A 27,646-nucleotide genomic window follows, 5' to 3' on the forward strand; every position below is an offset into this window, starting at 1 on the left:
TGGTCTAAAATATTTTTAGTTAAATCTTCCTCGTTCCACTAGTAAATGGGTGCAAGCCAAAAAACAAGGGTCCCCCCCCCCATTCCTGGATGGACAGATTGCATGTGTTTCAAAATCAAAAGCTCCCTCCTGATTGAGAGTTTGTACATTGTATCATAATGTCCATAGTGACACTTCATTATAACTGCTAGTGAGTGCAAGGAGGTACATAGGAAAGGTCTGGCCCTTGCCTCTGTAGTGGCTCATTATGAGTCCTCTCGTTTTGATACAGGTGTGGGATAGCATCTGGGGATGGTCAGTGAGGCAAAGCGTGGCCACATCTTTACAAGGCAGTTTTCCATGATGTACAGAAGTTCCACTCACTACCAACCATAACGAAGCCTAAAAGTCAAAATGCTTGGTGGCCGTCGCAGTGATTTTGCGCAAGCGTCTGAAGACACGGTTTGTTACTCCTTTTGGTTTCCATTAAGCCTTTGACAATGTTCTATGGTGACTGATCACAGTGTGGGCCTCAGTCATATGCGTCATATCTAGGAAATTTCTCTGGCAGCTGAAATTTGGTGCTTGAGGGAGGGAGATTAAGAGATTTTATGTCTTCTCTCACCCCCTGTCCCCCACCATGAAGCAATAGGAATTCTGCATTCTGAAGAGAGACCTCAAGCCCTGCCTCCATGGGAAAGTGGACGTGTGGGGTCATCTTTGTATTACAAAAGCCCTTGGATGGGGTAAAAGGATATTGGTCATAGCAAAAAACGGATTCCTCACCTTAAAATATTGGTAATATTTGCCTTGGCGGGGAAGTATCAATCAGTGCTTATACACTTCAAGGTTATCCAGCCAAATTTAGAATGGGAAATCCTCAGTTTGCTTTGCATTTGTTGTCAGGTCCCTAGAGTTTCTGTTGGGAGTCTGTAGTTTCTTAGCATTTATTAGATCTTTTTACAGCATGCAAGCCCAGTTCAGCTGCTTGGCTCAGTGTAAAAAAGGTCACACATGATTCCATCACCCCACCGTTGCATGTTGAGAAGACCTGAAGCGAGAATCTTCCCACATTCTGTTGCTTTAGTTGGTTTTGTGCAATGATCATCCGGAGTTCCCATTTTAAGTGTGTTCCGCCTATTACACAAAGGCATTTCAGATCTTTTCACACAGTTCTGGTAAAACTGATGGGAACTGGGGTACCAACCTTTCATGTTCTGAGAACACAGGCAAGGGTCTGTAGGATGCAGTAGTCATGGCAACTTCATATGATTCATCCTGTAACCATGCTGCATGTGGACTGGTCATTGGTTGCATTTTCATGGGGCATGGTAGCCCTTCAAAGGATAAAATGTACTTGCTCGTGCTTTGAGAGATCATCAGAATAAACCCTTGGAATCCCCTGGAGATGGAAATGCCCTGATTTCCCTGGAAATGCACTTTAATTTTCATACGGTTCATTTATGCTGAAGAGAACAGCTGCATCACAGGGAGATTATTGGCGGTGTGTGTGTGTGTGCGTGTGCGCGCGCGCGCGCGCGCGCGCAAACGACAAAAGCCTTCCAATGTACCAAATTCTAAAGGGAGCATTTAAGCTCATCTGCTTTATACAAGCACAAGGTCCCAGGTTCATTCCTCAGGAAGGTCTGGGAATGTCCCTTGTCTAACCTTGCTGGTCAGTGTAGAAAACATTTAGCGAGATGGACCCAATGTTCTTGCTCAATATAAGGCTACTTCCATGTTCCTTGACTCCCACAAGCAAACAAAAAGGCACACCCAAAGCAAGAGAGCAACTGATCTCGGTGGCTGGGAAACCAACTTGCAACTATGGTCTGGGATCCAAAGAGCTAATTGAAGCACTCTGAGCAGTTGGTGGATATGATCGATTAGATTTTAATTCTTCTTATTTTGCATTTTAACAGTAAACTACCATGCCATATTGTAAAAAGCTTTTCAGATTCCATTTATAAAGCAGTTTGCCATATTCTTCAGTGTTCAAGAAACACAAGTCCACTCTCATTAATTTGATCGCCTGGTGCTCTACCTTCAAATCTTGATGTTGGTATATTCACTGGGACACTATCTTTTATTGCTATACTTTTAATCAAAATATAGATAAGCAGCTTTTTTTTTTTGCTAGAGGAAGATTGGCTTATATTCATAGAATCAGGAGTTGGGAAGGGACCCCAAGAGTCACTTATTCTAACCCCCTGCAATGCAGGAATTAATTCAGGTTACTTTTACTCAGATTAGGCCTGTTGAGATTAATGGCCATGACTAATTTAGGTCTACTAATTTCAATGGGTCTACTCAGAGTAAACAATTGAAAATGACACAATAGGTTTTTTATATAGGAGTTGGCACTGGATTTTGAAATGGCTCTTTTAAATGTCTTGTTTGCACACATCACTTTTGTCTAGCCACTGTCACTTCTAGTGAAACAGGTCTTGCAAGGTAACACGGCAAAAACCTGCATAGCCTGTTCACCAGAAGGTGAACGGAATCAGGATAATGGTGGGATCACAAGGGACTTCAAAATTGGATTGCTGTAGTGCACTCTGCGTGGGGGCTGCTAAAAGCGTTTTTTTTTTTGTTCAGGCATGTAGACGTTTTAATCTGTTTTTAGCTTAACTTACTTTACAGTGGTACCTCGGGTTAAGTACTTAATTCGTTCCGGAGGTCCGTACTTAACCTGAAACCGTTCTTAACCTGAAGCACCACTTTAGCTAATGGGGCCTCCTGTTGCTGCCACGCCACCGGAGCATGATTTCTGTTCTCAACCTGAAGCAAAGTTCTTAACCTGAAGCACTATTTCTGGGTTAGCGGAGTATGTAACCTGAAGCGTATGTAACCTGAGGTACCACTGTAATCTGTTTTCAGCTTTGTCTTTTATTGACAATTTTCATGTTTGCTTTGTTCTTTGTAAACTGCTTAGAGGCTCTATTTACAATCAGTCTATAAATTATCTTAAATAAATGTAAACAAGTAGCAATTCCTCTTTTTTAAAAAAATGATATTTATTACTTTTAAAACTTACAAAAAAGAAGAAAAAGAAAAAAGAAACAAAAGAAACAATACAATATAGACAATACAAAACACAACCTTAACATCTAAACACCATAAACAAAACAAAACAAAACAAAAACAATTTAAAAACACACATCATACCTTTACCATAATCTATCTTTCATTCCCTTGTTTCATTGACCTCTCACCTTCCTCCTTGTATTCCACTTCTATACGTTATCTCAGCAAATCCTTTATCTTAAAATATTTTTAATCTTATTCCCCATTAAATCTAATATACCTATTTACACTTAACCTCTTAAAACATTTCCACTAAGGCCAAAAAAAATTCCATTCCAAGATTTTTCTATCCCTCATTAAATTTTACAAAATTTCCCTATATAGACTTTAAATTTTCCAATCTTCTTCACCGTCTCCTCTTCCTGGTCTCTGCCTCTGCCAGTCCTTTCTGTCAATTCCATATAGTCCATCAACCTGGAGATCTTATGTCCGAGGCTCTTAACTCTTTTCCACATCCCTTCTGCCAATCTTCTTCATATTCTTTAATTCTAGAGAGCCGATCTCGGGGAAGCTCCGACCCAACAGCACTTTTGTTCCATCTCGACAGGTCAGCAATTCCTCTCCCCCCCCCCCAAAGTATTTTTTGGCAATTAATTGTTACTGCTTTTCAACTCTTTTCGATATTTTCTTAGTTCTCTGTTTTGAGCCACTTTCTGTTTCCAGGCTTTCTTATCTCTTCCTGTTCCTCCTCTTGCGTGCGAACACTCTAATAGAAAGCCCTTGAATTGTGATGTCACAGATACCTTTATAGCTCTGATGCAGACCAACAGCAGCACTCAGTTTATGTCCAAAAGAAGATGGAAATCCTAGCTCGCAGTAGGGGCCCAAGTAGAGTGAGCGGACAGTTTGGGGTAAATCCTATACACTCATCTTTGGATTTATTTGTTTGTTCTTTTATTCGAAGGCTACAGAAGTATTTGTACCCCATCCTCATTCAATGGTCTCTACGTGCCACACAATAACCCCAAGAATAAAAATCAAATATAATAAAATTAATTACAAATCACAAATAAGAGAGCCTGGAGCAGCAGAAATAAAATATCACAATGCACTTAGAATTGTAGAGTTGGAAGGGACCCTGAGGACAATTTAGTCCAGCCCTCTGCAATCCTGCCCACAATCGCCCCTGGGCACCCTTGAACCACCAACCTTCTAGTTAACATCCAGACACACTGACCCATTATGCCACAGAGACTTTGTCCTTCCCGCAAAGCCTGGCTTTTAATAATCATAAAATCGAATTGTATGACCCATGGGTCATCTAGTCCAATACTCTGCAGTGCAAGAACCTCAACTAAAGCATCCATGATAGATTGTTATTCAGCATCTATAATACCTCCAAGAAAGGAGAAATAATCCTACATTTAAAATTGCATAATTAAGCGACAGCAAATATTTTGAAACAACGGACGTAAGCAAAATAAAAACTGCAAAAGCAAGTCATGCGCAAAGCAACAAAATCCATCAAAATTCAAGATGAGCACGTGACAGAATTGCAGTATAGAGCTAGAAAACCTCTACAGAAAAACCCACATATAATACACTAATCAAAATCATTCACGAACACATTCACACAACACAAAAGTTTTGGTCCATACAGTGGTGCCTCGGGTTACATACGCTTCAGGTTACAGACTCCGCTAACCCAGAAACAGTGCTTCAGGTTAAGAACTTTGCTTCAGGATGAGAACAGAAATTGTTCACCGGCGGCACAGCAGCAGCGGGAGGCCCCATTAGCTAAAGTGGTGCTTCAGGTTAAGAACAGTTTCAGGTTAAGTACGGACCTCCGGAACGAATTAAGTACTTAACCCGAGGTACCACTGTATCCTCTTCCTGTCCCCCAACCAGGGCCGGTGCAGCCATTTGGCAGGATGAGGCTGCTGCCTCGAGTGGCAGAAGCCCCCAATGCAGCACCCCACCTCCCTGGCCATCTATTTCAGGCGAGATCTCACAGATCTTGCCTGAAATCAGTGAGATCTCACCTAAAATCAGTCCTGATGCCGGCATTGGTGGAGCAGGTGGGAGCAGGGCAGGATGGCACATCCCATTTCTCCTCATGCAGGGCAAGAAGTCTCATTGTGCTGGCAGAACATTGGCTATAACCCAACATAAACACACTATAAACCAGTATAAACTGTTGGTTTCTGCTCTCTTCACTGTGCAGCGAAGTGCTTGTCTCGAGACAGGTGTTTACATTCCACAGTCTCTGCTGTTGGAGTTTCTCACGGGAAAGGAGACTGGATGTGACGTACACTGGTTTCCTGTTTTTCAGTGTTTCTCTCCGTGCTTCAGAGGAGAGAGGATGCTTTCTCTGCTCCGGCAGAGGCAAGATGTTTTTCTGTAATCTACCAGCTTTGAAGTGTAAATAAAGTAATATAGAGTATGTGGCACGTACTCCTCATCATTCCGCTGTGCACGGGCTACTGCAATTTCAACATAAACCACACAACGTTCACACTGTCCTTACACTCACCACATTGCGGCACCCACTCAATTCTCACTTCAGTATAGCTCTCATTCCACTAACCTATACTCTTGTGCAAAAAGAATTAAAATCAGTTAGCTTCCACACACACAAACATACACAAGCCTTCAAAAAGTTGTAATTGAGTCAGAGAAGCCTGTCAAGAGAGGAAGGTCCCAGAAGAGGCTCATGTACTTGTCAATTTGCCCTTTGCCCTATGGTTGTATTTTTTCATTTATTTTTTAATGAACAGGCTGGATTAGAGCCTACAAATCAGGGGTCTTCGACACATGTGGAGTGCACTGCTTTCGCCTCCCAATTTTGAAAGGGGCGTGCATTCTTCATTTCCCCAGTGCTCCCAAGGATGGCTAGTGGCTTTTGGGACAGGTAGGACAAGAAGGTAGAGAGGTTTGACCACCTGTGAATGTCAGGCAGAGCCAACTAATCTCTAGCTCGTTCCCAAACGCCCATGCTGAGACTCAGGAGGAGAAAAGCGACTGTTAGTGTCATGTAGCCTAAGATAGCAAGCTGGTGGGCAGCTGGCTAAGGACAGGTTGGGGTTTTGGGGGCAAGGCCCCATTTCTCTAAGAGAGGAGCCACAACTGAATGGCCCAGTGTCCTGTGAACATCAATGCCAGGGGTCAGCAAACCTTTTCAGCAGGGGGCCGGTCCACCGTCCCTCAGACCTTGTGGGGCCAGACTATATTTTGAAGGGAAAAAAATATGAACGAATCCCTATGCCTCACAAATAACCCAGAGATGCATTTTAAATAAAAGCACACATTCTACTAATGTAAAAACACGCTGATTCCCGGACCGTCCGCGGGCCGGATTGAGAGGGCGATTGGTCCGGATCCGGCCCCCGGGCCTTAGTTTGCCTACCTATGGTCAATGCAGTCTTTGTTGGCTGGGAATGATGAGAGTTGTAGTCCTAAGCCATGGGTAGGCAAACTAAAGCTCGGGGGCTGGATCCGGCCCAATCGCCCTCTAAATCCTGCTTGTGGACGGTCCAGGAATCAGTGTGTTTTTGTTCCCCCTCCCCCAAATTTTTTTATTGATTTTCAAGTTTATAACAAACATAAACAACAAAAAACATTACAATATAAACAAACAGACATACATACAACATTTATCCTAACTATTATAATCCCACTTTTGTTACCAATGTTAAATGACTTCCTCGGATCCCTTTAGCTGAGTTTCCATATGACTCATTGTAGCAGTTTTCTAATACTAATTTCCAATAAATTTAACTTAATCAATTAACATCTTTCTTTCTTACCATATTCACTTCTATCCATAGTGCTTTGCAATTTGAAACATTTAACTCCTAAGCCAATTTGGTACTCACAAATAGTACTACTTATATTATCTTAGAATATTTAACTAAATAATCCTTAAATTTCTTCCATTCTTCTTGGTACTGCTCCTCTAGGAATCAGAATGTTTTTACATGAGTAGAATGTCTGCTTTTGTTTAAAATGCATTCCCCCCCCCACCCTAAATATAGTCCAACCCCCCACAAGGTCTGAGAGACAGTGGACCAGCCCTCTGCTGAAAAAGTTTGCTGACCCCTGTCCTAAGCATCTGGAGGGAACACCACATTGAAGAAGGTTCATCTACATGGGTCGGTGGCAGCTCTCCAATGTTTTAGGTAGAGTAGCTCAGTGGAAAACCACCCTGTGTTGCATGCAGAACGTCCCAGGTTCAGTCCCCGGCATCTCCAGGTAGGACTAGGAGGGAACCAAACATGAAACCCTGAAGATATGCCAGCAAATCCATGTAGGCAATATTCAGGTAGATGGGCCAAGTCTGTATTAGGCAGCATCCTATTCCTAGTCTCTCCTGGTCCTACCTGGTTATGGCAGGAACTTAACCTGCGATCCTCTGAATGCAAGGCATGCACTCTACTTTCTTTTCATGCGTCTCGCATGCATACCTGAACTAACAGCTCTTCTAAGCACCCCTTCCTAGGTGTGTGAACTTGCTTCTCTTAATGTGAAAGTCTCACCTATTTTTAAAAATGATTTTTTTTTAGTAAGGCTTAGAGAAAAACAAAAACAAAGGAAAAGCAATACACAATATACTTCAAGATCAAATACCAAGCATTTTTTAACATAAAAACTCAAAGAGAGAAAGTAAAGGAAAGAAAATACAAGAAAAAGAAAATACTTCCGATTCTTCGTTCCATCAGCTTTATAGACTTAAGCAACGCCCTTGTTCCAGAATAGTTACCAACTCTTCTACTTTCCATAAACCAACCTTTTTTCAGTCTTCAAACCCAGATATCACAAGTTTGTTTTCCTTTCTGGGCAAAAAGTCCATAAGGGGTTTCCAATCATTAATAAATGTCAACCATGGGTTTTCTCTACTTAAACACGTCAACTTCTCCATTTCAGCCAAATCCATTAATTTCAATAAACCATTCTTCAATAGTCAGTGCTTTTTTTCCTAAAAATAAAATGAAAAATGTTTAGGGGTACTCTCATTTTCCTACTTATATTGAAACACTGCCCCTCAATGAGGCCAAACTTAGATTCACAAAATGTTTAGGGGTATGCATACCCCTGCGTACAACCCCCACCCCCTGAAAAAAGCACTCTCCATAGTAGATAATAGTGAGTCCTTCCATCTTTGTAGATATGGCAATCTTGCCACTGTGTTCATATATTGAAATAATATTCCACAATCATTTTCTGTTTTTATATTCATTAGTCCCAGCAGGAAGAGTTCTGGCTTCAGTTGAATAATAACCTTCAAAATCTTCTGTATCAATGTGCGTATTGGTATCCAATTTTTTAAAAAGCTTTTTTACACATCCATGAAAGTCACACATGCCATACAGCTTATCCACACCATGAGAGACATGCATGCCCATACTGCCCATGTCTCTCCTAGTGCCATAATTCTGGGTACATCTCACTTTGGTTTCTCTCCCTTCCATTGATGGTCTTTGTTTGGAAAGCAGCGCTATCCATGCACATGGTTGGGACCCCTTGGATCAGGATGTATGTATTTTATTTTTGTGCTTTGTAGCATATATGAATATTTAGGGTTTTGTCTGTGTCCGTATGTAGGCAACATATATACAGTACGTACATCTATGAGCAATGGACAAATGTAAAAAGTTGCACATAAAATCTGGATTTCTTTGAAGGTTGCTGACAAAGACAAGGATAAAGAAGTTGATTTTGGAAGAGATGCATGGTGGAGGGAATCCCTTAGGGTATGTATAATGTTCATTTAATTGTGCTTAGCTGTGTGTCACCAAGGTGGAAACCGAAACACTGCATGACCTGAGATGATTGTGCAGAGTTTTAGAAGGCGCTCTGCATTTTCCCAGCAATTGCAAGCCCTAGTTCTTAATCGGAGCAGAATTCTGGAATATATTCATTTACCGTGAGCCTTCTGATGTGGAAATCTGATGTGGAAAAGGGCACTCCATCCTTTGCATAACGCACATGGGAACAATGCTAATATAAAGTACGTCCCCTTCAACCAACCACCCCCTGTAGGAGTATTTCACACGAATTGACTTGGTTCATGTGGATGCATCATTATCTTGTATACTTTGGAAGTGAAATTTCAACCTCATTTTTTTACCCCTTCAACCACTTCAGTCTGTGGAACTGCCACTCTTCCAGGGGCTGCATAATACTTGCTATGCATTTCTGAGAAATTGATCTTTTAGCGTGGCAGCACCTAAGCTTCAGAACTCCCTGCCTATTTTATTAGACAGGTTCCCTACTTTTTAGCGCCTGTAAAAAAAAAAAAAGCATTTTTGTTTAGGCAAGTCCATTCAGACATGTAGAATGTTGGCATGCATCTTAATTTGTTTTTTTAGTTTTTCGTGGGTTTAAATTATTTTTAAATTATTTTGAATAGTTGACTGTTTTTTAAATCAATAATGAGATTTATTTGTTTTGTGAACTGCTTTGAATGTTTTTTGTTTTGTTTAGGCAAGTCCATTCAGACATGTAGAATGTTGGCATGCATCTTAATTTGTTTTTTTAGTTTTTCGTGGGTTTAAATTATTTTTAAAATATTTTGAATAGTTGACTGTTTTTTTAATCAATAATGAGATTTATTTGTTTTGTGAACTGCTTTGAATGTTTTTTTTTTAATAACCCCCCCCCCCATCAAGCAGTAAATACATTTTATCAAATAGACAACTTTTTACACTACAAAGTACAACCAGAGCCCTTGTTTTATGATGGATGAGGGGTGGGGAGAGTCCATGATGGAGCAAATCACCACTTTTTAAACCCTGCCAGCCTTCCAACAGCCAGGCTGGAAGGTGTAGGAAGGGTGGGAAGAAAGAGAAGAAGAGAGAGATTTTACTTTCCCTCATCCTCATTTTTGAAATTTCCCCTTTTATCAGTTTCAACTGGAGGAGGAATAACACTGTATGGATGCATGCAATACATTCTCACATCCTCACCACACATTTAAAGCACCCTGCTTCCTCCGAAGAATCCTGGGAACTGTCATTTGCACCTTGCAGAACTACAATTCCCAGCACCCTTGTCAAAACTACAGTTCCCAGGTCATTCCCCTCTGTTGGAGGAAAGAGCTGTGTATGCTACATTAACTGTCCTCCCCTTGCCCCGCCAACAAGTGGAAAATGCTGTCCCTTCATCAGTGCTGTGGTAAGAGTCAACTGCCATCCCAGTTGGCTTTTGCACATGGAAAAGGAGCGGAGGCCATCTTGTCTTTTACCTCAGGCAGCAAAAAGGCTGGCCCTGCCTGGTTCAGACAGTGTGGTATTAAAATAGAGATGCAGACAAGACATTACTGTAACCGAAGCCAACTGATTTTAATGCGTTTACTCTAACACTGGAACTCCCCTAAAGGTTTTTGGCTGGCATCTTTTAACGGTGAATAACAAAATAAAACAAAACTGCTATTTAACCACAAGGAGAGTATGTGTTTATGCTTTAAAGAACACCATTTAAAGGAGGGGAGAGGAATGTACACTTGAATGCTGTTCCTTGTCTGCTGCACTGAGCTTCTTAGAGGAAAGGGAGGATAAAACGTACAACCTAGAGCAAATAAGTACAACAAATCCCGAAATCCTCAAGTTAATTGCCAGCTGTGGGTCAGATTTCAAGTTTCTTTCCTTCAGCCCACCCCAATACCAGGCTGCTACCCAGTCCGGGATTTTCTCGAGGATGCTCAGCTGAACCCAGTGAAGCGGACGTACAATTTTAAAGGGGAAGGCCGGAAGAGGATCTCCATCTTCCAGCAGATGACTGACATGACCCTACCAAGCAGCTTCAAATACGTCCCTCCTTCGTTTGTGGAGCTGGCTGAGAAAAAGCGCATGACATATTCCTTCAGGAGCATCTCGAGGGAGACGCCCACGACTGCCTCCTATAGAGATAAGGTAAAAGTAAAGAAATGGGCCCATTTATTAAAAAAAATATTTTTTGGGGGGGGCATTCATTTCAATAACTAAGGAGGGGGAAAACCCAGCCAGATGGGTGGGGAATAATAATAATAATAATAATAATAATAATAATAATAATAATAATTACAGTGGAATCTCAGTTTTTGAGCATCTTGGAAGCCGAATGTTTCGGAAGCTGAACACCAAAAACCCGCAAGTAATTGCTTCCATTTTCGAATGCAGCTCAGAAGTCAAACGGCTTCCACTGCGTGTTTTTCTTTTTTCCTCAATGGATTTTGCCATCTGCCCATTGCTCCTTAGTTTTCGAACGTTTCGGAAGTTGAACGGTCTTCCCGAACAGATTATGTTCAAAAACTGAGGTTCCACTGTATTATTATTACTCAGCTTTAAAGGTTAAATGTCTAGCTTTGCAAATTTAGATGATGTCGCTATAGAAATACACTGCATTTCATCACCGCGGCGAAGTCCCCTGGGTGCCTGCTCAGTCTGTTATCTGAATGCTGTTGATGGACAGCTTCAGAACTTCTCTCTCTCTCCTTTTTGGCGGGAGGGGGGTCTCCTAGTATGCCCCGCAAAGGACATTAAGGTCCATCAATAATCACAGTTTAGAGGTCCCGGGCCCTAAGGAAGTCAGATTATCCTCCACCAGGGCCAGGGCCTTCTCAGTGATGGCTCCGACCTGGTGGAATGCTCTGTCCCATGAGACTAGGGCCCCGCAGGGCCTGTAAGACAGAGCTATTCCGCCTGGCTTTCAATCTGAACTTAGCCTGATCTTTTATTCCCCTTCCTTCCCTCTCCCTTCCCTTTTTATGAAGGTTACCCGCTCTGAGATCCCACAGCTACCATATTTTTCGCTCTATAAGACGCACTTTCCCCCTCCTAAAAAGTAAGGGGAAATGTGTGTGCGTCTTATGGAGCGAATGCAGGCTGCACAGCTTTCGCTGAAGCCAGGAGAGCAAGAGGGACCGATCCCTCTTGCTCTCCTGGCTTCGCTTCGCTGGAGAGGCGCTGCACAGCTTTCCCTCTCTGCGCAGTACCCCCTCAGCGAAGCGGCAGGAGAAACAGAGCCCCTTCCATTTCTCCCCCCACTTTGCTGGAGAGGCGCTGCGCAGAGAGAGAGAGCTGCGCAGCGCCACTTTAGTGAAGTGGGAGGAGAAACGGAGCCCCTTCCGTTTCTCCTGCCCCTTTGTTGGAGAGGTGCTGCACAGAGAGGGAGAGAACATTTTTTTTCTTGTTCTCCTCTAGAACTAGGTGCGTCTTATGGTTGGGTGCGTTTTATAGAGTGAACAATATGGTAATTCTCCCCTTGTCTCCTCGTTGGCCCAAATAGGACTAATTTAGCCAGCTAGCCCTGGTGATCATCTAATGTTTATTGGATGGATTTCCCCCCAAATTGATTTTTGAATTCTGAATTTATTGTTATTCAAGTTTTATACTGTATTTTATGGTGTTTTTTTGTTGCATCAATTAAGTGTTTTAAATTTGTTGTTAGCCGCCCTGAGCCTGGTTTTCTGAACCGGGAAGGACAGGGTATAAATAAAAAAAGTATGTATGTATGTATGTATGTATGTATGTAAATTGGGCTGGGACTGGACAGTGCTTCAGATAGAAGCCTTCCTCAAAGAGAGGACTGTTTTCTGATAGAGGACAGTCTTCTGTGTGAAGGCCTATCAAGCAGACGGGGCGCTCAGTATTTGTGTGTAGGGGGCTAAGTCCCCTCCCTCAATATTTAGAGGGCTGCCACCCCCCGCAGCCTCCCAGCCCCGGGTGAGCATTTATGTGCGCAGAAGGGTGCATGATGCCATTGTGTGTGATGTCACACGTGCGTGTGATGTCATGTGGGGAGAAAGTCGGCCCCCCTGCAAGCAGAACACATGACCCCACCACATGAACCTGCCCAATAATCAAGCTCTGCCAGGAGAGAAGAAGCAGGGCCTTCTGGATTGTGGCACCTTCTCTCAGAAATCATCTGAAGGCAACGCTCTTCTCAGCTTTCAGTACAGAGATAATGTTATAATTTGAACATTGACTTGTGACCTGCTGAAACTTTATTCGGTACTATTTTATAATCCGTAGAGAAAGTTTTACCCTGTTAGATTTGTTAGCTGCCTCCTGAATCTTTGTGATGAGGAATTGGGGAAACAAGTATTTTAAATAGTATATAATAAAATAAAACTTGGGTTACTGACATTTGTATTGTGCACACTTGATTCCCCGCAGGATATAAACACTGACCCCGGGCAGTACGATCTTTTCCCTCCTCCTGTGCCCACTTTTCCAACCAAGTGAGTACACAGTCTTTGCTAATCTCGTTTCTCCCTCCCGCTCCTGCCCCACCCTGTACAGATTATTTTTGCCTGCTTTATTTTAAAGCCTTCATTTTGCCTCATTTCCAAGCGGCGGCAAATCCCATGGCTGAGGACAAAGGGCGATTTGTGCCACCAACCCAGATAGGCTCCTGCTGATTTCAATAAGCAGGCTTCAATTAAAAAGGTGGTTTGTTTTCATGAAAGCGCCTCGCTTTGAGCGCTGACCTCCATTTGCACTGAGAGCATGGGGCATGGCTGGGGCGGGCGGGCTGTATGCTTCTGAAGACCAGTTGCTGAAAACCAAAGGAGGGAAGAGGGCTTGGGTCCTGCTTCTGGGCATCTGATTGGCCGCTGTAAGAACAGGATGCTGAACTAGATCAGGGGTCAGCAAACCTTTTCAGCAGGGGGCCGGTCCCCTGTCCCTCAGACCTTGTGGGGGGCCGGACTATATTTTTTGGGGGGGAAATGAACGAATTCCTATGCCCCACAAATAACCCAGAGATGCATTTTAAATAAAAGGACACATTCTACTCATGTGAAAACACCAGGCAGGCCCCCAAAATAACCTAGAAATGCATTTTAAACAAAAGGACACATTCTACTCATGTAAAAACACACTGATTCCCAGACCATCTGTGGGCCGGATTGAGAAGGTGATTGGGCCGCATCCGGCCCCCAGGCCTTAGTTTGCCTACCCGTGAACTAGATCGACCTCTGGATTGGTCTGCTAGGATCTTCTTATGTTATTGTGCAAAGAATCAGTCACTAGTGCATTATTTTTATTTGAATGTATTAGTTTGCTTGTTAGTTGCTACACACACACACACACACACACACACACACACACAATATCTCCAAATGACCAAGGCTGCATACATGCTATGCATTCAAAGCAACCCCTACCCCAGCAAATCCTGGGAACTGTAGTTTGGTGAGGGTGTAAAGGCACAATTAAATAAGCAAAAAATCTAAATTAAAAAACCTAAATTAAATTAAAACCTAAATTAAAAAACCTAAAAAATTAAAACAACACAATTGAAATAGGTGTGTTTCCTGCACATTCTTTAAGCTTTGCATATTGTCTGCTAAGTTGCATACTGACTTTTGATCAGATACATTTCCAAGCTAAAAGGAAAATGGGACTGGGGACCGTTTCTGAAGTTGAGGACTTCTCAAAAGAACTTAAAACACATTCTCTCTCTCTCTCTCCCCACCCCCCCACCCCAATGCAGGAATTATATGTTTCGATCTGCAGTTCAACGACTTAACACTTTTGGTCCGGTAAGTACTCTGCTGATTGAGGACTTGTTAGGTTTGCAAAGAAGAAGAAAGGAAATGCACACTTACAAGTAGATGCTAAAATGTAAGATTCACACCTGCTAATGAAGCAAGGAAGCCAAGGCATTTCACCATGGACCTGAATATTCCCTGGAAATTGTGATTGGCTGTTAGTTCTGGGAATTTTTGTGGTAATCCCTACTCTCCCTCAGAGAGCTACAGTTCTCACCCTCCCTTGGTTAGGAGCTGTGACAGTTAAACAGACTCGAAACTGGATTAAATTTAGACTCTGTTATGGGACAACCTGAACATTCAAGGGAGATGTGTGGTCAGAAACGAGCTTTTGAAAACCTAACCCAGATGTCTGGGCAGCTATGAGCATGTGAAGAATGCCTAACAGGAACCTAAAGTTTATAGCACTAGCGTTCAAGAAACACTTTCCGCACAGTCGCTTGACCACAACTCAGCATGTCTTTAAATAGAGTCACGGCTGACATTGTTGGACTGAATATTGTTACTGCTTTGCTGCCAATGCAGAAATAAAAGTTTGGGCTCCTAGTATTTATACTAGGCCTCGTGAAGTCAGAGGCTTCATACTGCCCGCCAAGAGCAAACGCTGATGTTCTACGCTCCTATTCTCTTCTGCATTGTAAAGTAATTTGAGGACAGGGTGTCCCTCATGTAGGCTAATTTACTAAACCAGGCCCAATCCCAGTTCAAGCATTGCTCTCTTAAGGACCTGCTCTCCTAAGGGCTGTCTGTTGCCTTATATTGCCATACCCTCCAACATTTCTCTGATGAAAACAGGGACTTCCTAAAGAAAACTGGGACATTCCAGGAACCCATACGGCTTCTATAAATCCGGGGACTGTACCTGGAAAACAGGGACACTTGGAGGGTCTGTATTTCTTCAGGGAAAGATCTCCTTTCCTATGGGCTCAGATGCGCAGCTCGTTTCCACCAGAGGCTATGCATTCAGTATCATGAGCCCAATGTTGTGGAACTCGCTCCCAGTTGACATTCGACAGACTCTCTCCATGTAAAACTTTTCAAAGAACATTCAGGCGGCATATTAAGGAAGTTTTCTGTTGTTACGATTCATTTTAATTGATCTTAGCCATTGTGTGCGTTTAAATTTTTTTGTGTGTACACTGCTTATAAGCTTCAGAAATTAAGAGGTTCATAAATAGCTTAAATAAATAAAACCAGACCATCACAGAGTCCGTATATTGGGTAGCCTGTGCTGGCAAACTCCAAATACTTGTTACATCCCCACAAAATAATGCTGGAAGAATGCTGGAGAGGGAAGAACAAGAGAATCCCTATTAGAAGTTCTGGTCTTCAGAAGAACTTGTGCATTCCACTTGCAAGGTATATACGGTCACACCTTTCCCATTTGATGGATGTGTTGACTGTGATTGTCCAGATATAGTCAGGAAGAACAAGCGCACGTCCATTATTGATGCACCTGTGCCTTCGGTTAATAAAAACCCAGAATTCAGGAGCTGAGGCTGCGAGGAAGTATCAAGATCTTGTCATCAATATTAAGCAAATGTATCAGCTGGAGAGCGTATGAGTCACCCCATCATAATCTTGATAAATGGCTTGATCCCGAAAGTGTTGAAAAGATAGCGTCGACCGTATGAAACTCCCCAAAAGATGAATCAGTCATGTCCTCGAAGCTGTCACTTGAACACCGGCAGAATTATCCAGAAGACCTTGAACTTCGTCGATGCCGGAGCCTATGTGTGTTTTTCATGCCTCCCCCACAAAACATTCTTGCACCCGAATGTAGAATTTGCACCAAGGGGACGTCTATGTCATGATCTGTGAGGCAGATATTATTGTATAGACCGCTTTGGAAAAGTACCGTTGGAAAAGTGGAGTGCAAATATTAAATCAAAAGTAAACTGAACATTCAAATTAATTGTATCTTTAGACACTTGCCCTTCTTCACACAAGCCTGGTTATGGAAAATGCTAGCTTTTTAAAGAATTTGCAAGGTATTTTTTGTTTCATTTTGTAAGGATGACCGAAGACATGAAAAGAGAGATTTGTTATTTTATTATTGTGCTTAGCTCATGGAGCACAATTTGGGAACCCATGTTCTAAAACACAGACTCCAACTCTTTGGGGCTGAGGACACCTGGGCAGTGTATATAGAGGTGCTGGGCTGCCCAGACAACAAGACCCGCCCACTCTTGACCTTGCTGATGTGGTCCAAAGGAAAGCAGAGCAATACATTTGGCACCAGGCGCCATCTGATCATCCAGATTTGTGTAGGGTTTACTCCTTAGCCATTTCTTCTCCCATGATGTGCAGAACGGCCGGTTACGCAGCCTTCCAAAGAGGAGTCCCTCTTCTTCTGGTACAGAAACAATTATCGGATCATCACTAGTCCCTATTTTTCTTTGGAAATGTTTCAGCTGGTGGAACACACTGTGCTATGAAGCCAGGGGGCAGGAGGAGCGTTACAGCTTCTTAACACCAGCGCATTTAGTGAACAGAGGTGACAGTTTGTGGCTGTGATTCATGCCTGCCTTACATAGGCGGAGCAGGGAGGAAAAAGTGCCGGGCTCAAATTAGCCACCAAATCTGTACGGTATAAAAGGAGAACAGTCGACCTGTTGTCGAGCAATCCAGACAGGCTGTGGAAAGGAGATAGGCTGCGGTGAGAAGAAGGTCCAGATTTACTGGCTTCCTCCTTTGTAACAGGTGAAACTTTTAAGGAGGCTGATATGATATATTAGTGTTGACAGTCTTTACCAGGAATGAGGAACCTCAGCCCTGGGGTCCAGATGTGGCCGTCTAATTCTCTCTAGTGACCCTCAGGACTCTCCCTAGGCACACTGCCTCTTTCCCTGGCAACACCTCCCACTGGCTCTGCTGCATGCCATCTATGAATGTTTTTGCCTGGCTGGAATGTGCCCATGAGCTCTGATAATGCCACTTGCTTGTCTAGATGAAGGTATATTTCTTTGTGAGTGTAGAAACACACAATGGTACAGAATTTCTCCTCCCACTTTTGCCTTAGGCCCAGTGGCTGGCATGTGGCCTTGAAGGGTTGTCCAGGAGGAGATGCAGCAAAGATTCCCCAATCCTGGTCCACCCAGCATGTTGCTCAGAAGTTGCAAAATTCGGTTTTGGTTGGCACAGAATGCGGGTGAGCTAAGTGCAGTGTAGTCACAAACCTGCTTCAGGACACAAGATCTACCCACCCGGGAAGAATGGCAGATGAAGGTGATGGAGTACATGGAACTGGCTGAGATGACTGACAGAATCCGGGACGAAGGAGAAGAGTCGGTGGAAGAAGATTGGAAAAAATTTAAAGTTTATCTTCAAAAATATTGCAAAATTAAGGATTGTTAGAAAGATGTTGGGAAAAGAAATTATGTGGTTTTAGTAGAAATGATATAAAGGATTAAGTAAAAATGAGTTGGTGAAAGAGAGAATGTAAAATTATAGTATATTAAGACAAATTATTAAGATAAAAATAAGGTTGGAAGGATTTGCTGAAATAACAAATTGAATTAGAATACAAAAATGGGAGGTGTGAGGTCAAGGAAATAAGTGAATGTAAGCAAGTGATGTACAGGTTTGACTTGTTTTTTATCTTTTTTCTTCTGTTTTCTGGTTTTTGATGATTTTTTTATGTATTGTTTTTTCTTTTTTTCTTTGATTGTTATTATTTTCTCTTTTTTTCTGTAATCTTTAAAATCTTAATAAAAATTTATTTAAAAAAAAGTCACAAACCTGCTTCAGGTTCTGTTGAAGTCCATATCCAGCACATCAGCCACTTGTGCCAAATTGCTTTATAGCCTGATGCTTTCAACAGACCATAGGTTGTCGTCCCCCACCCCCACCCAGAGAGCAGAAGTTGGTCAGAAAGGTTGTTGGTGTTATGTACTGAAGTTCTCACCCTGGGCCAGCAGGGGGATACTGTAGATAGTTTTCACTCAGGTCCACATATGCAAATAAGGGATTGAAAGTGACGTTCAGTGATTGGATAGTTACAGAAAATGGTTACTGTTGCATTCTAGTGGAGCTCTATATAAGCAGGCTGGCTGAACCCTTCAGTCCAGTTCTGTCCTGGCCTGTGAATAAACAAGAGCTGTTTGAAGAATCGCTGTGTCATCTGATATGTTCACCCACAACTTAACAGTTGGCATTTGTCTGTCTTGGGCGACAATGGAGGAATGAGCCTTTGGGGGTGAAGTCAAACTGTTGGAAGTTTGCAGTGCCTGCTGTGGCTGTAGAGACTGACACGGGAGAGACATGTTTTGTTGCAACTGGGGCAGATGAAGGCATCTGGTTGTGCTGCTGCAGGTGCACCACAGTATAGGCACTCTTCCAAGTTGAAATGTAATTGGTAAGGGTTCGTACAGTTTTGAAAAATGACGAAACCTGTTCAGGCAGAGACAACAGTGCAGTTGTGGGGGGTATTTTTTTCAGCCTGAGGGAAGTGTTTCCTTCTGGGTGACCTCCCAGGAGCCAGTGGTGGGCAGGGCCAGAGGCAAAAGTGGGTGGAGCAACAGAGGTGACTTTTACCTTTATACAGAAGGCTGGCTTCTACACATGCTCACTTCCCACTTTTCCTCCATCCAGGCCAGCAGTGTGCATTGTAACAATTCAAGGGCTCTCCTGGTCCTTGGAGATCATGGGGGGAGGGGAGCAGCAGGAGGAGACACCCCAGCTTCTTCACTAGCCTGACTCATCTTCCTCTTGGCCCTCCTCCTCTCCAGCCTCCGCTTCTGCCTCTGATTCTGAACTGCTCTCTGCCACAGCCTCTTCCTGCTCACTAAACCCTGTTGCCTCTTCAGCTTCCGACACCTCCTCCTCCCAATCTTCTCCCTCTTCTCCCTCTGGCCACTCATCATTGTCGCACTACCAATCCCTGGGCTCTGAGCCTTCATCTCTTGGGGGTTCCCCAGCTGGTACCTCCCACCATTCCACTGCGTCCAGCCAGCCTATGACATTGTGTGTGTGTGTGTTGATGTTGGCAAGGATTCTCCCTGCCAAATGAGCCTGGCATTTTTTCCCCATCAGCTCTACAGCGCCATCCGCAGAACTGATCCGATGTCTATTTTCGCCCTCTTGTCTTTCGGAAAGTTATGCTTACATGTCTTTTTTTCTTTTGAAGAAATAAAGCGACCCAGCTCTGCTGTTTTCTTTGGGCTTAAAGAACCTCTGCTCCTTCCAAATACCGTGGCTAATTTTCAGATGCCAGCCATGCCAAATCCTTGATCAAACACAGAGTAGGATTTTGACTTAAAAGAGCACACTTCTCCTGTCCCCCTGATCAGATTAGCGCTTTTGAAGTCCTACAATGGAGGATCCTGGGGAAAGGGGAAATCCTTGCGAGGGTTGATCAGCATTTCTTTTGTGAAAGCAGAGCAAAGGATTGTGTGCAACTTGAATTCTCTTGAGGCTGTGCTTTGGCTTTTAAATAGATGTTAACCTTTTATTTGAAAATCCTTGAGGATCTCATTAATGTCCCGATGCCAGGTGGCCTTCCGTGATAGAAGAGACATTTTGTGTAAACAACAGCTCCTTAAATGAGTTATTGATACAGCTGCTGTCCAATATTTTGCAACAAATGAGCTGTAACCGACATCTTAACATTTGCAGCAGCAATCACCTGCAGCAGCAGGTGATGGGCTGGACTGTCTATTATTTGGGGTGGGGGGTGGGGGGTGGGACAGGACAGGACAGAGGACCTCCATGAAGGGTCTTTTGAGGGACTTGTGTGCAATGCACTTCATTACGCATTGTTGCCATATGTGCAACATTCACCTTTGTTTATTACCCTGGTAAGTAAACAGACAGTCACAGTTTCCTGTTACAGATGTAACAGGAAACTATGGCTTAAAGTAGGGATGGAGATCTGGGAGTCTTCAGATGTTTCTGGACCACAGCTTCCATCATCAATGACCACTGGCCATACTGTCTACAAGCCAACTATGTCTGGAAGACCCCAGCTTCCCATCCCCTTGTTTAAAGAGATGAGGATTTAAGTGCTGAAGCTGCCAACAGAGGGAAGGCATTGTATGGAGCCCAGTGCTCACTCTCAACTTATTTAGCTGTTAGTTCAAGCTTCCCAAACTTTTCATATTGGTGACACACTTTTTAGACATGCATCATTCCGCGGCACAGTAATTCAGTTTTACTAGCAAACCAGAGGTTGAACTAACCCCTTTCCAGTCCCAGGAGGAGTGCAGGAAGCGTTCGTGTGACACACCTACACACTGCAGCCAACACACTAATGTGTCATAATCCACAGTTTGGAAATCCCTGTTATTAAGTCAGTAATGTTATGCCCAAACTGCCCAATGTAAGGGCCAGTTCAGATGTAACAACAATCTATGGTTTAATTGTTATGAGCATGATGAACCGTCAGGGTTGCACATTGCCTCCTCCACTCAGGTGGAGAGGTCATTAAAGGAATCCAGTTGTGGTTTGCCACAAACCACTGTTTACTGTTTAGTCTGAATATAGCAACCCTTGATTTATTGTTCTCAAACAAGGATCTGAAACCAGGATCAAGTCATGGTTATGACCAGACTGTTAATGGTTTTTAATATAAAGAATAGGAAAGCATAAATGTATCAAAACCGGAAAGAAGAAACCATCGTCTAGTCCCAGAAGGAGGCCTGTCCACCTACCCGTTTCAGTTGCTATGGAATGACTCATCTCTCATCATCATCATGCTTAACTTTTTCCAAGCGGTCATCTGCTTTCCGTTTATTAAGATTTATTTCCATTAAAACCACGAAGCAAATTTTTGCTTGGCAAAATACCCAGGGAATGGAATTTTAGTGTCTGCAGCAAAATTTTTTGCTAGGCTCCAGGCCTAGCACATTTTTTGCCAAGTTCAGGGGTGAGAGGTAAGGCATCTCAGCACAGGGGGGGGGGGGGAGACTAAGAGCCAGTGACCTGTTGGCTTGCCCTGTCTTGATGTCTATATTCTAACTGTTTATGGGCAACTTCAACACCGCTCTTCTCCCTTCCTTACTTTTAAAGTGGACTTGGGCCAGACAACCCTTCAAATAGCGAAAATCCTCTGTAAAGTAGGACACTCTCATCCTACACTCTAAAGAAGCGCATGCTAGCTTGGCCTCAGGGGAATTGTATTCCCATGAAGTTGGAGGGCATCAGTCTGGGGAAGTCTGCTCTACAGGCTATCACAGAGCATTTCCTTAAAAGTGGCTGTTCTTCTCAAGTGTTGTTTTTTAAAATGTCCCTACTATGTTGTGTCCAGGTGCATGGGTGCAGTCAGGATTTATTTGGGGTGGGCAGGCTTCATGTATTTTATACTGTATTTTAATATTTTTTTGAAAGCTGCCCAGAGTGGCCGGGGAAGCCCAGCCAGATGGGCGGGATATAAATAAATAAATAAATAAATAAATAAATAAATAAATAAGTGTGTGTGTGGGGGGGGAGAACCTCAGTTAGTTAAGTATTTTTATTGATTTACTTGATGGGGGAGGAGCAGCTGCCCCCTGCTATGCCTATATCCAGGTGAAATTTTCAGAAATCTGTACAAAGCCCTTAAACCTCTCTCTCCTCTGGACAAAATAAATTGCTACAGAAGAAAGGATCGGGGGGGGGGGGGGGGACAAAACAAAACACCAAATACACACAAGAGGTGTTGCCATTTCAAATGTGTTAAAAAGCATCATTTTTATGCTCCAAGGAACATGACAGATGCTAACACATGAACACGAGAGGCGGGGAATAGGCAGGCGTTAACTTATCTACTGAACATAAATAGATTTTATTTTTCTTGGCTTTATAACAATAATATGAAAGTGTTGCTTAACACGCTGGTGCCACTTCTGTCTGCGAGGGATTGAAAATAGATGGACGGGCGTAAAGGGTTTGGTTGCGAAGCAATGAGACAGCCCCATGATCTGTGTCAGTTGTTCATATATTAAAAGGTTTGCTTGTTTCTCTTTCCAAGATGAGGCTGATATCCCGTAATTACTTCAGGGGCATGTGAACCTGTCAGAATCCATCAGCGTTGCTCAGATCTTCTGTGGCAAAAAATGAAATGTTATTTCTGGCTTTCTCAGAACACAATGAAAGGACGGGAATAGTTTGTTCTGTGCCAGTGGCTCGTAAACTGTGTTCGGAAGGTGAACCCTGGGGATTTTCCTAGGATCTTAGCAAGGATTCTCAATGAGACAATTACTAATGGTGGACCTTGGAAGACAGCTTGCCCAATATTGCAAATGTTCACCAGGTGTTACTAACCTCAAAATTGGATTGCTTAAAGGTGCTCTATATGGGGTCTCCCTTGGGCTTACTCCGGAAGCAGTGGTGGTACTTTCTCTAATTTTATGTTATGTCATGCTCCCCATGGCAGCCATTTTGTGTCAAGCCATGCCCCCATGGTAGCCATTTTGTAACTGGCACCCTCTGCACTCTCCCAAAATTCAAAATGTGCCCCCAGTCCAAGAAGGCTGGTGACCCCTGGCTTCCAGCCTGAAATATGACAATATCATCATCATCATCATCATCATCATCATTAAAATTTCTATACTATTCCTTAAGATAGTACCTTTTCTGTGTTGGCTTCCCAGTTGTGAAATGCTCTCCCCTGAGAGGCTCACTGGTGTCATCATTATGTTTTTAGGCGCCAGGAACAAACATTCCTCTTACCCGTGCCTATGGCTATTAAATAATCTGTGGAAGTTATTATGATGACTATTCGATTATTAGGCTGTCTGCCAGTAAGCTTTTTATTATTATTTTTATTAAGTTTCAGCACTGATGTTCTGTGATGTGTTTTTAATGTTGTACACTGCCCTGGGATCTTTTGATAAAGGGCAGTATATAAGTTGAAATAATAATAATAATAATAATAATAAAAACAAACTAAGGATCACAGGGCAGTTTACAATATAAAAGCACAAAAATACATAAGATTGTAGTGCACAAAAACAATATGGCCAGTTTTAAAGGCCATATAATGTTTATTTTTATTTATTTTTATTTTATTTTTTATTAAATATTACAAGAAAAGAAAAAGAAAAAAGAATTAGAAACAAAAATCAATACATAACACTGTAAACACATTTATCTATGTAATTTCCAAAATGCAGACTAGAAAAGAAGAAAGACGAAAGATAAAAGAAAAGAAAAAAAGAAAAGAAAAGAAAAAAGAGAAAAAATACTTTTCATAATCAATAATGCCAAATACTTCAAACATTACAATATATAAACCCTAGTTAAAATATTATAAAAGACTTCCACCACATTCACCACACGTCTCTCAGTTATCTAGTTCACCTTTACATCTGTTCTTCAGTCACTTCCTTTCCTTAAGTTCTTTCATAGTCCATCAAATCTTTGTGTTCTCTATATTCTCTTCACAAGGTTAGTCTAAGCACAGAAACAATGGGAATGCTTAAATGAGTATTTACACAAGCAGGGCTCAAATACGAAAGTTTGGTTGTGCTTAGGCCATATAATGTTTAATTAGCCAAAGGCCTGGGAGATGGTGAATATTTTCTCCTGGCACATAAAGATATGCAGTGAAGGCACCGGGCGAGTCTCCCTGGGGAGAGCGTTCCACAAACGTGGAGCCTCCACAGAAAAGGCCTGTTCTCCAGTTGCCATCTTCCAGACCTCTGGCAGAGAAAGCGCATGAAGTAGGTTCTCAGGTGCTGATCTCAGGATCCAGGTCGGTTCATATGGGAAGAGGTGGTCCTTGAGGTATTGGGGTCCAATTAATGGTATTAGTGATCCCGTCTATGCATATGTGAACATCTCTGAAATAAACCATAAGCATTATTATGTTGTAGAAAGAAGGCCCAGGCCCGGGTACCTATAACATAAAAGAAGTATTGCCTACGCCTATTCGGTCATGCTTCCTGTCCAAAGTACCACGGTTGCTGCCAGCCCATTCTGTGAGTATGATTTTCTTTACTGACCCAGAATTAATTCAGTTATAAAATGCAAACTTCACAATACAAAATGGATTCAGCATGTAATCTTGCAGCATCTTAACACAGATTGTTTTAATAGCTTGCCTTGTCAAAATTATGGTGAATAGAAAAAATATATATTCTAAAATGATAATGACTTGCCAGACCTGTTTTGATATAAACAGAGGATTTACCATGAAGAAAACCCCACCTTAATATAATGAATTTGCCCTTTTTATCTCCTCCCTTAACAGGGTACATTATATTTTCCAATCATTATTGCCTCTTTCATATTCCAGCTTGATTACAATTAGTGCGCCAATTATGTTTATGCTTGCACTCCATCATCAAAACAAAAATAATATTGCCAACCAATAATCAGAACAGGTCATATACAAACAATTACGCTTTTAAAAAGCATATCAGGATAGAACATAGACATGTTGTCAAAACCTAAATCGCTAATTAATATATACTTCCTGCTATGCAACTTTGGAATAAAATGAGGTGTTACATTTCTTTTTGCTTAAAGAAACAAGTTTTGGCTTGCGAGCTGAAAATATGCTCACTCATCTAAAGAGTTAGAGCTTGGCGCCTTGTATTAACCGTTTGTCTTTGTCAAGTTCAGAAGAAACAGCTTGAGAGTTTTCAGCTATATAGCTGCAAATAAAACGTTTTGTGTGTGTTTTAAGTGCAATATACAATGTGATACTAGATGGTGATGGTGAGCCTTATGGAAAATTCAATGTAATTTTTTTAATGCTTTTTTTAAAAAAAGCATTTTCAGAACGGTTTTTATATGTGTGTAGATTCCACCTCTATTCTCTGAGCAGAAATGAAAGCTGTGTCTGGATTGGATAGGTGGGGATTCAGGTGTTTCAGCTGCCCCAACACTTGTTTTGAGTCAATTTACCATTGCTTGTGCCTATTAGGCAGCGAGATCTGTTGCACCACATTTTGTATTACCTGGCTCAGAAATTTGAAATGTGAGAACTCAAAAAGCTCTCGCTCAACCATGAGGCAAGCGTTACATCCCTAAAAGTTTTTTTCTGCCTCAGATTTTCACCTGAACCAGAGAAGAATGTCAGATTCTTCCCCGTTTGCTTCTGAACCCATTTCCACTCCCCCCACATGTCCACTTACCTCTCTTGCTGTTTTAGGGTTAGCAGTGTTGGGAGGAAGGGGTGGAGAGTATTTCTCTTTCTCTCCTCCTCCTCCTCCTCCTCCTCCTCTGCTTTCTTTTCCCCCAACATCAGGCATGTTACTACCATCGTTACCCTGATGCCAGGAGCCCTGGGAATTGCAATTTCCCCAGTGTGCCTCACATTTGTAAGCAGTTGTGTGGGAGGGAAAGGAGATAGTTTTGAAGGGATGGGGGGGGGTGAGCAGGTGAGCAGATGATAAAGACGAAGGAGGGAATTTGCTCCTCCTAAGGAGGAGGGTGGGTGAAGGCTTAAGAGAACCCCTTTGTGCTCTCGGGTGATTACTTGGGTTCAGAATAAACTGAGCTATTTTTCCAAGTGTGGGAGGGAATATTTCAGCGTGGTTCCTCCTCCCAGTCCTGTTCTCAGCCTGATGTGAGGTATCTATCACTAGCTCAGAGAGGGAGGGAGGGAGGGGGAGAGTGCACACATATTATGAAGACATGGGATTTAAAAATAGGTTAGCAGAGAATGGGTTAAAAATAAAATACAGGCTTAAAATGGTAACCAAAAATGTTATTGCTTAGTTAACAAGCTGATGCGGCAATCTTGTGCATGCTGGCTCCAGTGTTTTACTTTATGGAAGCCTACCTCGGTTTAATTGATGCAGGTGGTGCTGTGGTCTAAACCACAGAGCCTAGGGCTTGCCGATCAGAAGGTCGGCGGTTCGAATCCCCCCGAAGGGGTGAGCTCCCATTGTTCAGTCCCTGCTCCTGCCAACCTAGCAGTTCAAAAGCACGTCAAAGTGAAAGTAGATAAATAGGTACCGCTCCGGTGGGAAGGTAAATGGCATTTCCGTACACTGCTCTGATGTGCACTTTGTCATGCTGGCCATATGACCCAGAAGCTGTCTGCAGACAAACGACGGCTCCCTTGGCCAGTAAAGCGAGATGAGCGCCGCAACCCCAGAGTCGTCCGCGACTGGACCTAACAGTCAGGGGTCCCTTTACCTTTACCTTTTACCTTGGTTTAATCTAATAATTGCCTTGTTTCTTACTCTTTCCGTACAGAAAGTTCCTGGCCCAGGGAGTTACTGGCCTACAAACCAGTCTCCAAAACAACCAAGAACCATTGAGAGTCTGGGAAGGGAGCACACTATCTTCTTCAGCAATACTCCAGAGCTTTAGAAAACAAGAGTGGTGCAGTACATGAAATTCAGGGGCACTGATTCTGAAAGACCACTCCTTCTACCTCATCCATATCCCATTCCTCACCAGGACTGATCTGCCCACTTTTATTCCTTTGGCTTTCAGTGGGCCACAGTGCCAACACCATGATGACATTTTGTGCACTGGGTTCCCTGCCTCCATTTCCTCGCTGGCCTTTTCCTCGCATCCTAAGATTCTTCATTGTTCCTACTGTCTGACGTGGCTCAGTCGTGTTCCTCCACCACTCGGTACGCTTCTTTCTGTTAGCAAGGAAACTGAGCGATGGGAATAAATCCTGACCCCAGAGCCCTTGTGAGTTCCTCTGCTGGCTTGAGGGCACCAATTCTCCTGCACTCCTCTCTGGATTCGGTAGAGCTTAACCCGAACTAGATGCAAAGAGCGTTTGATCAAGGACAGCCTCTGTTAGACGCAAGATCTGCAGTGGAAAGAAGAAGAAAAAAAGAACACAGATTGCTGAACGATTTGAGGGGGCTCAGCCATCACAGCCTTTCCCTGAGGTAGAAGGAAAAAAGACTCTGTTGCTGATCTTTTTATATTCCACAGATTTCTGTGTCCTCACCCCACCCCACCCCACGTATTTCCAGTCAGTCAGAGCATTGTCTATCACTCAGAAGTATCCCCACCCCCAGTAATGGTACTGAAGTTAGTGGAGCCACTCTGGAATAAATGGCTTTCGGAAACTGGTGCTGTTCTCTTTGCAAGGTTTCAGAGGGTGGTGTACCCATTGAATCCATCTGCTAGCAGAACAAGCTTCCACTCACGTAGTAGGTTTTCAATTTCTACAGTACTCCTAATCCTTGAGGTCCCATGGGGGGGGGG

General features: G+C 42.9%; 1 protein-coding gene across 3 annotated transcripts; it reads left to right on the forward strand.

The window, feature by feature from the left end:
* Positions 1–194: 194 nt before the first annotated feature.
* Positions 195–27,507, forward strand: STPG4 (sperm-tail PG-rich repeat containing 4). 3 transcript variants are annotated; one of them, XM_079969018.1, is made up of 7 exons: positions 195–441; positions 8,688–8,756; positions 10,656–10,916; positions 13,161–13,225; positions 14,482–14,530; positions 24,334–24,438; positions 26,669–27,507. In XM_079969018.1, exons 1-7 carry the CDS (start codon positions 394–396, stop codon positions 26,783–26,785), a joined length of 714 nt encoding a protein of 237 aa, XP_079825144.1. In that variant the 5' UTR covers positions 195–393; the 3' UTR covers positions 26,786–27,507. The 3 variants fall into 3 exon arrangements, with proteins under 3 accessions (XP_079825144.1, XP_079825143.1, XP_079825145.1); XM_079969017.1 differs by lacking the exon at positions 195–441 and adding an exon at positions 3,800–3,917; XM_079969019.1 differs by lacking the exons at positions 195–441; positions 24,334–24,438 and adding an exon at positions 3,800–3,917.
* The last annotated feature ends 139 nt before the right edge of the window (positions 27,508–27,646 follow it).

The sequence above is a fragment of the Podarcis cretensis genome, assembly GCF_951804945.1.
Source record: "Podarcis cretensis genome assembly, chromosome: 3".
Lineage (NCBI taxonomy): Eukaryota > Metazoa > Chordata > Lepidosauria > Squamata > Lacertidae > Podarcis > Podarcis cretensis.

What these genes read in the sequence shown, in the direction of transcription:
- STPG4 (XM_079969017.1), top strand. Translation starts at nt 3,864, where the DNA reads ATGGAAATCCTAGCTCGCAGTAGGGGCCCAAGTAGAGTGAGCGGACAG. An exon ending in GACTTAACACTTTTGGTCCG is followed by an intron (nt 14,531 to 24,333) that starts GTAAGTACTCTG and finishes ATTATGTTGTAG; the next exon opens with AAAGAAGGCCCAGGCCCGGG. An exon ending in GGTTGCTGCCAGCCCATTCT is followed by an intron (nt 24,439 to 26,668) that starts GTGAGTATGATT and finishes CTTTCCGTACAG; the next exon opens with AAAGTTCCTGGCCCAGGGAG.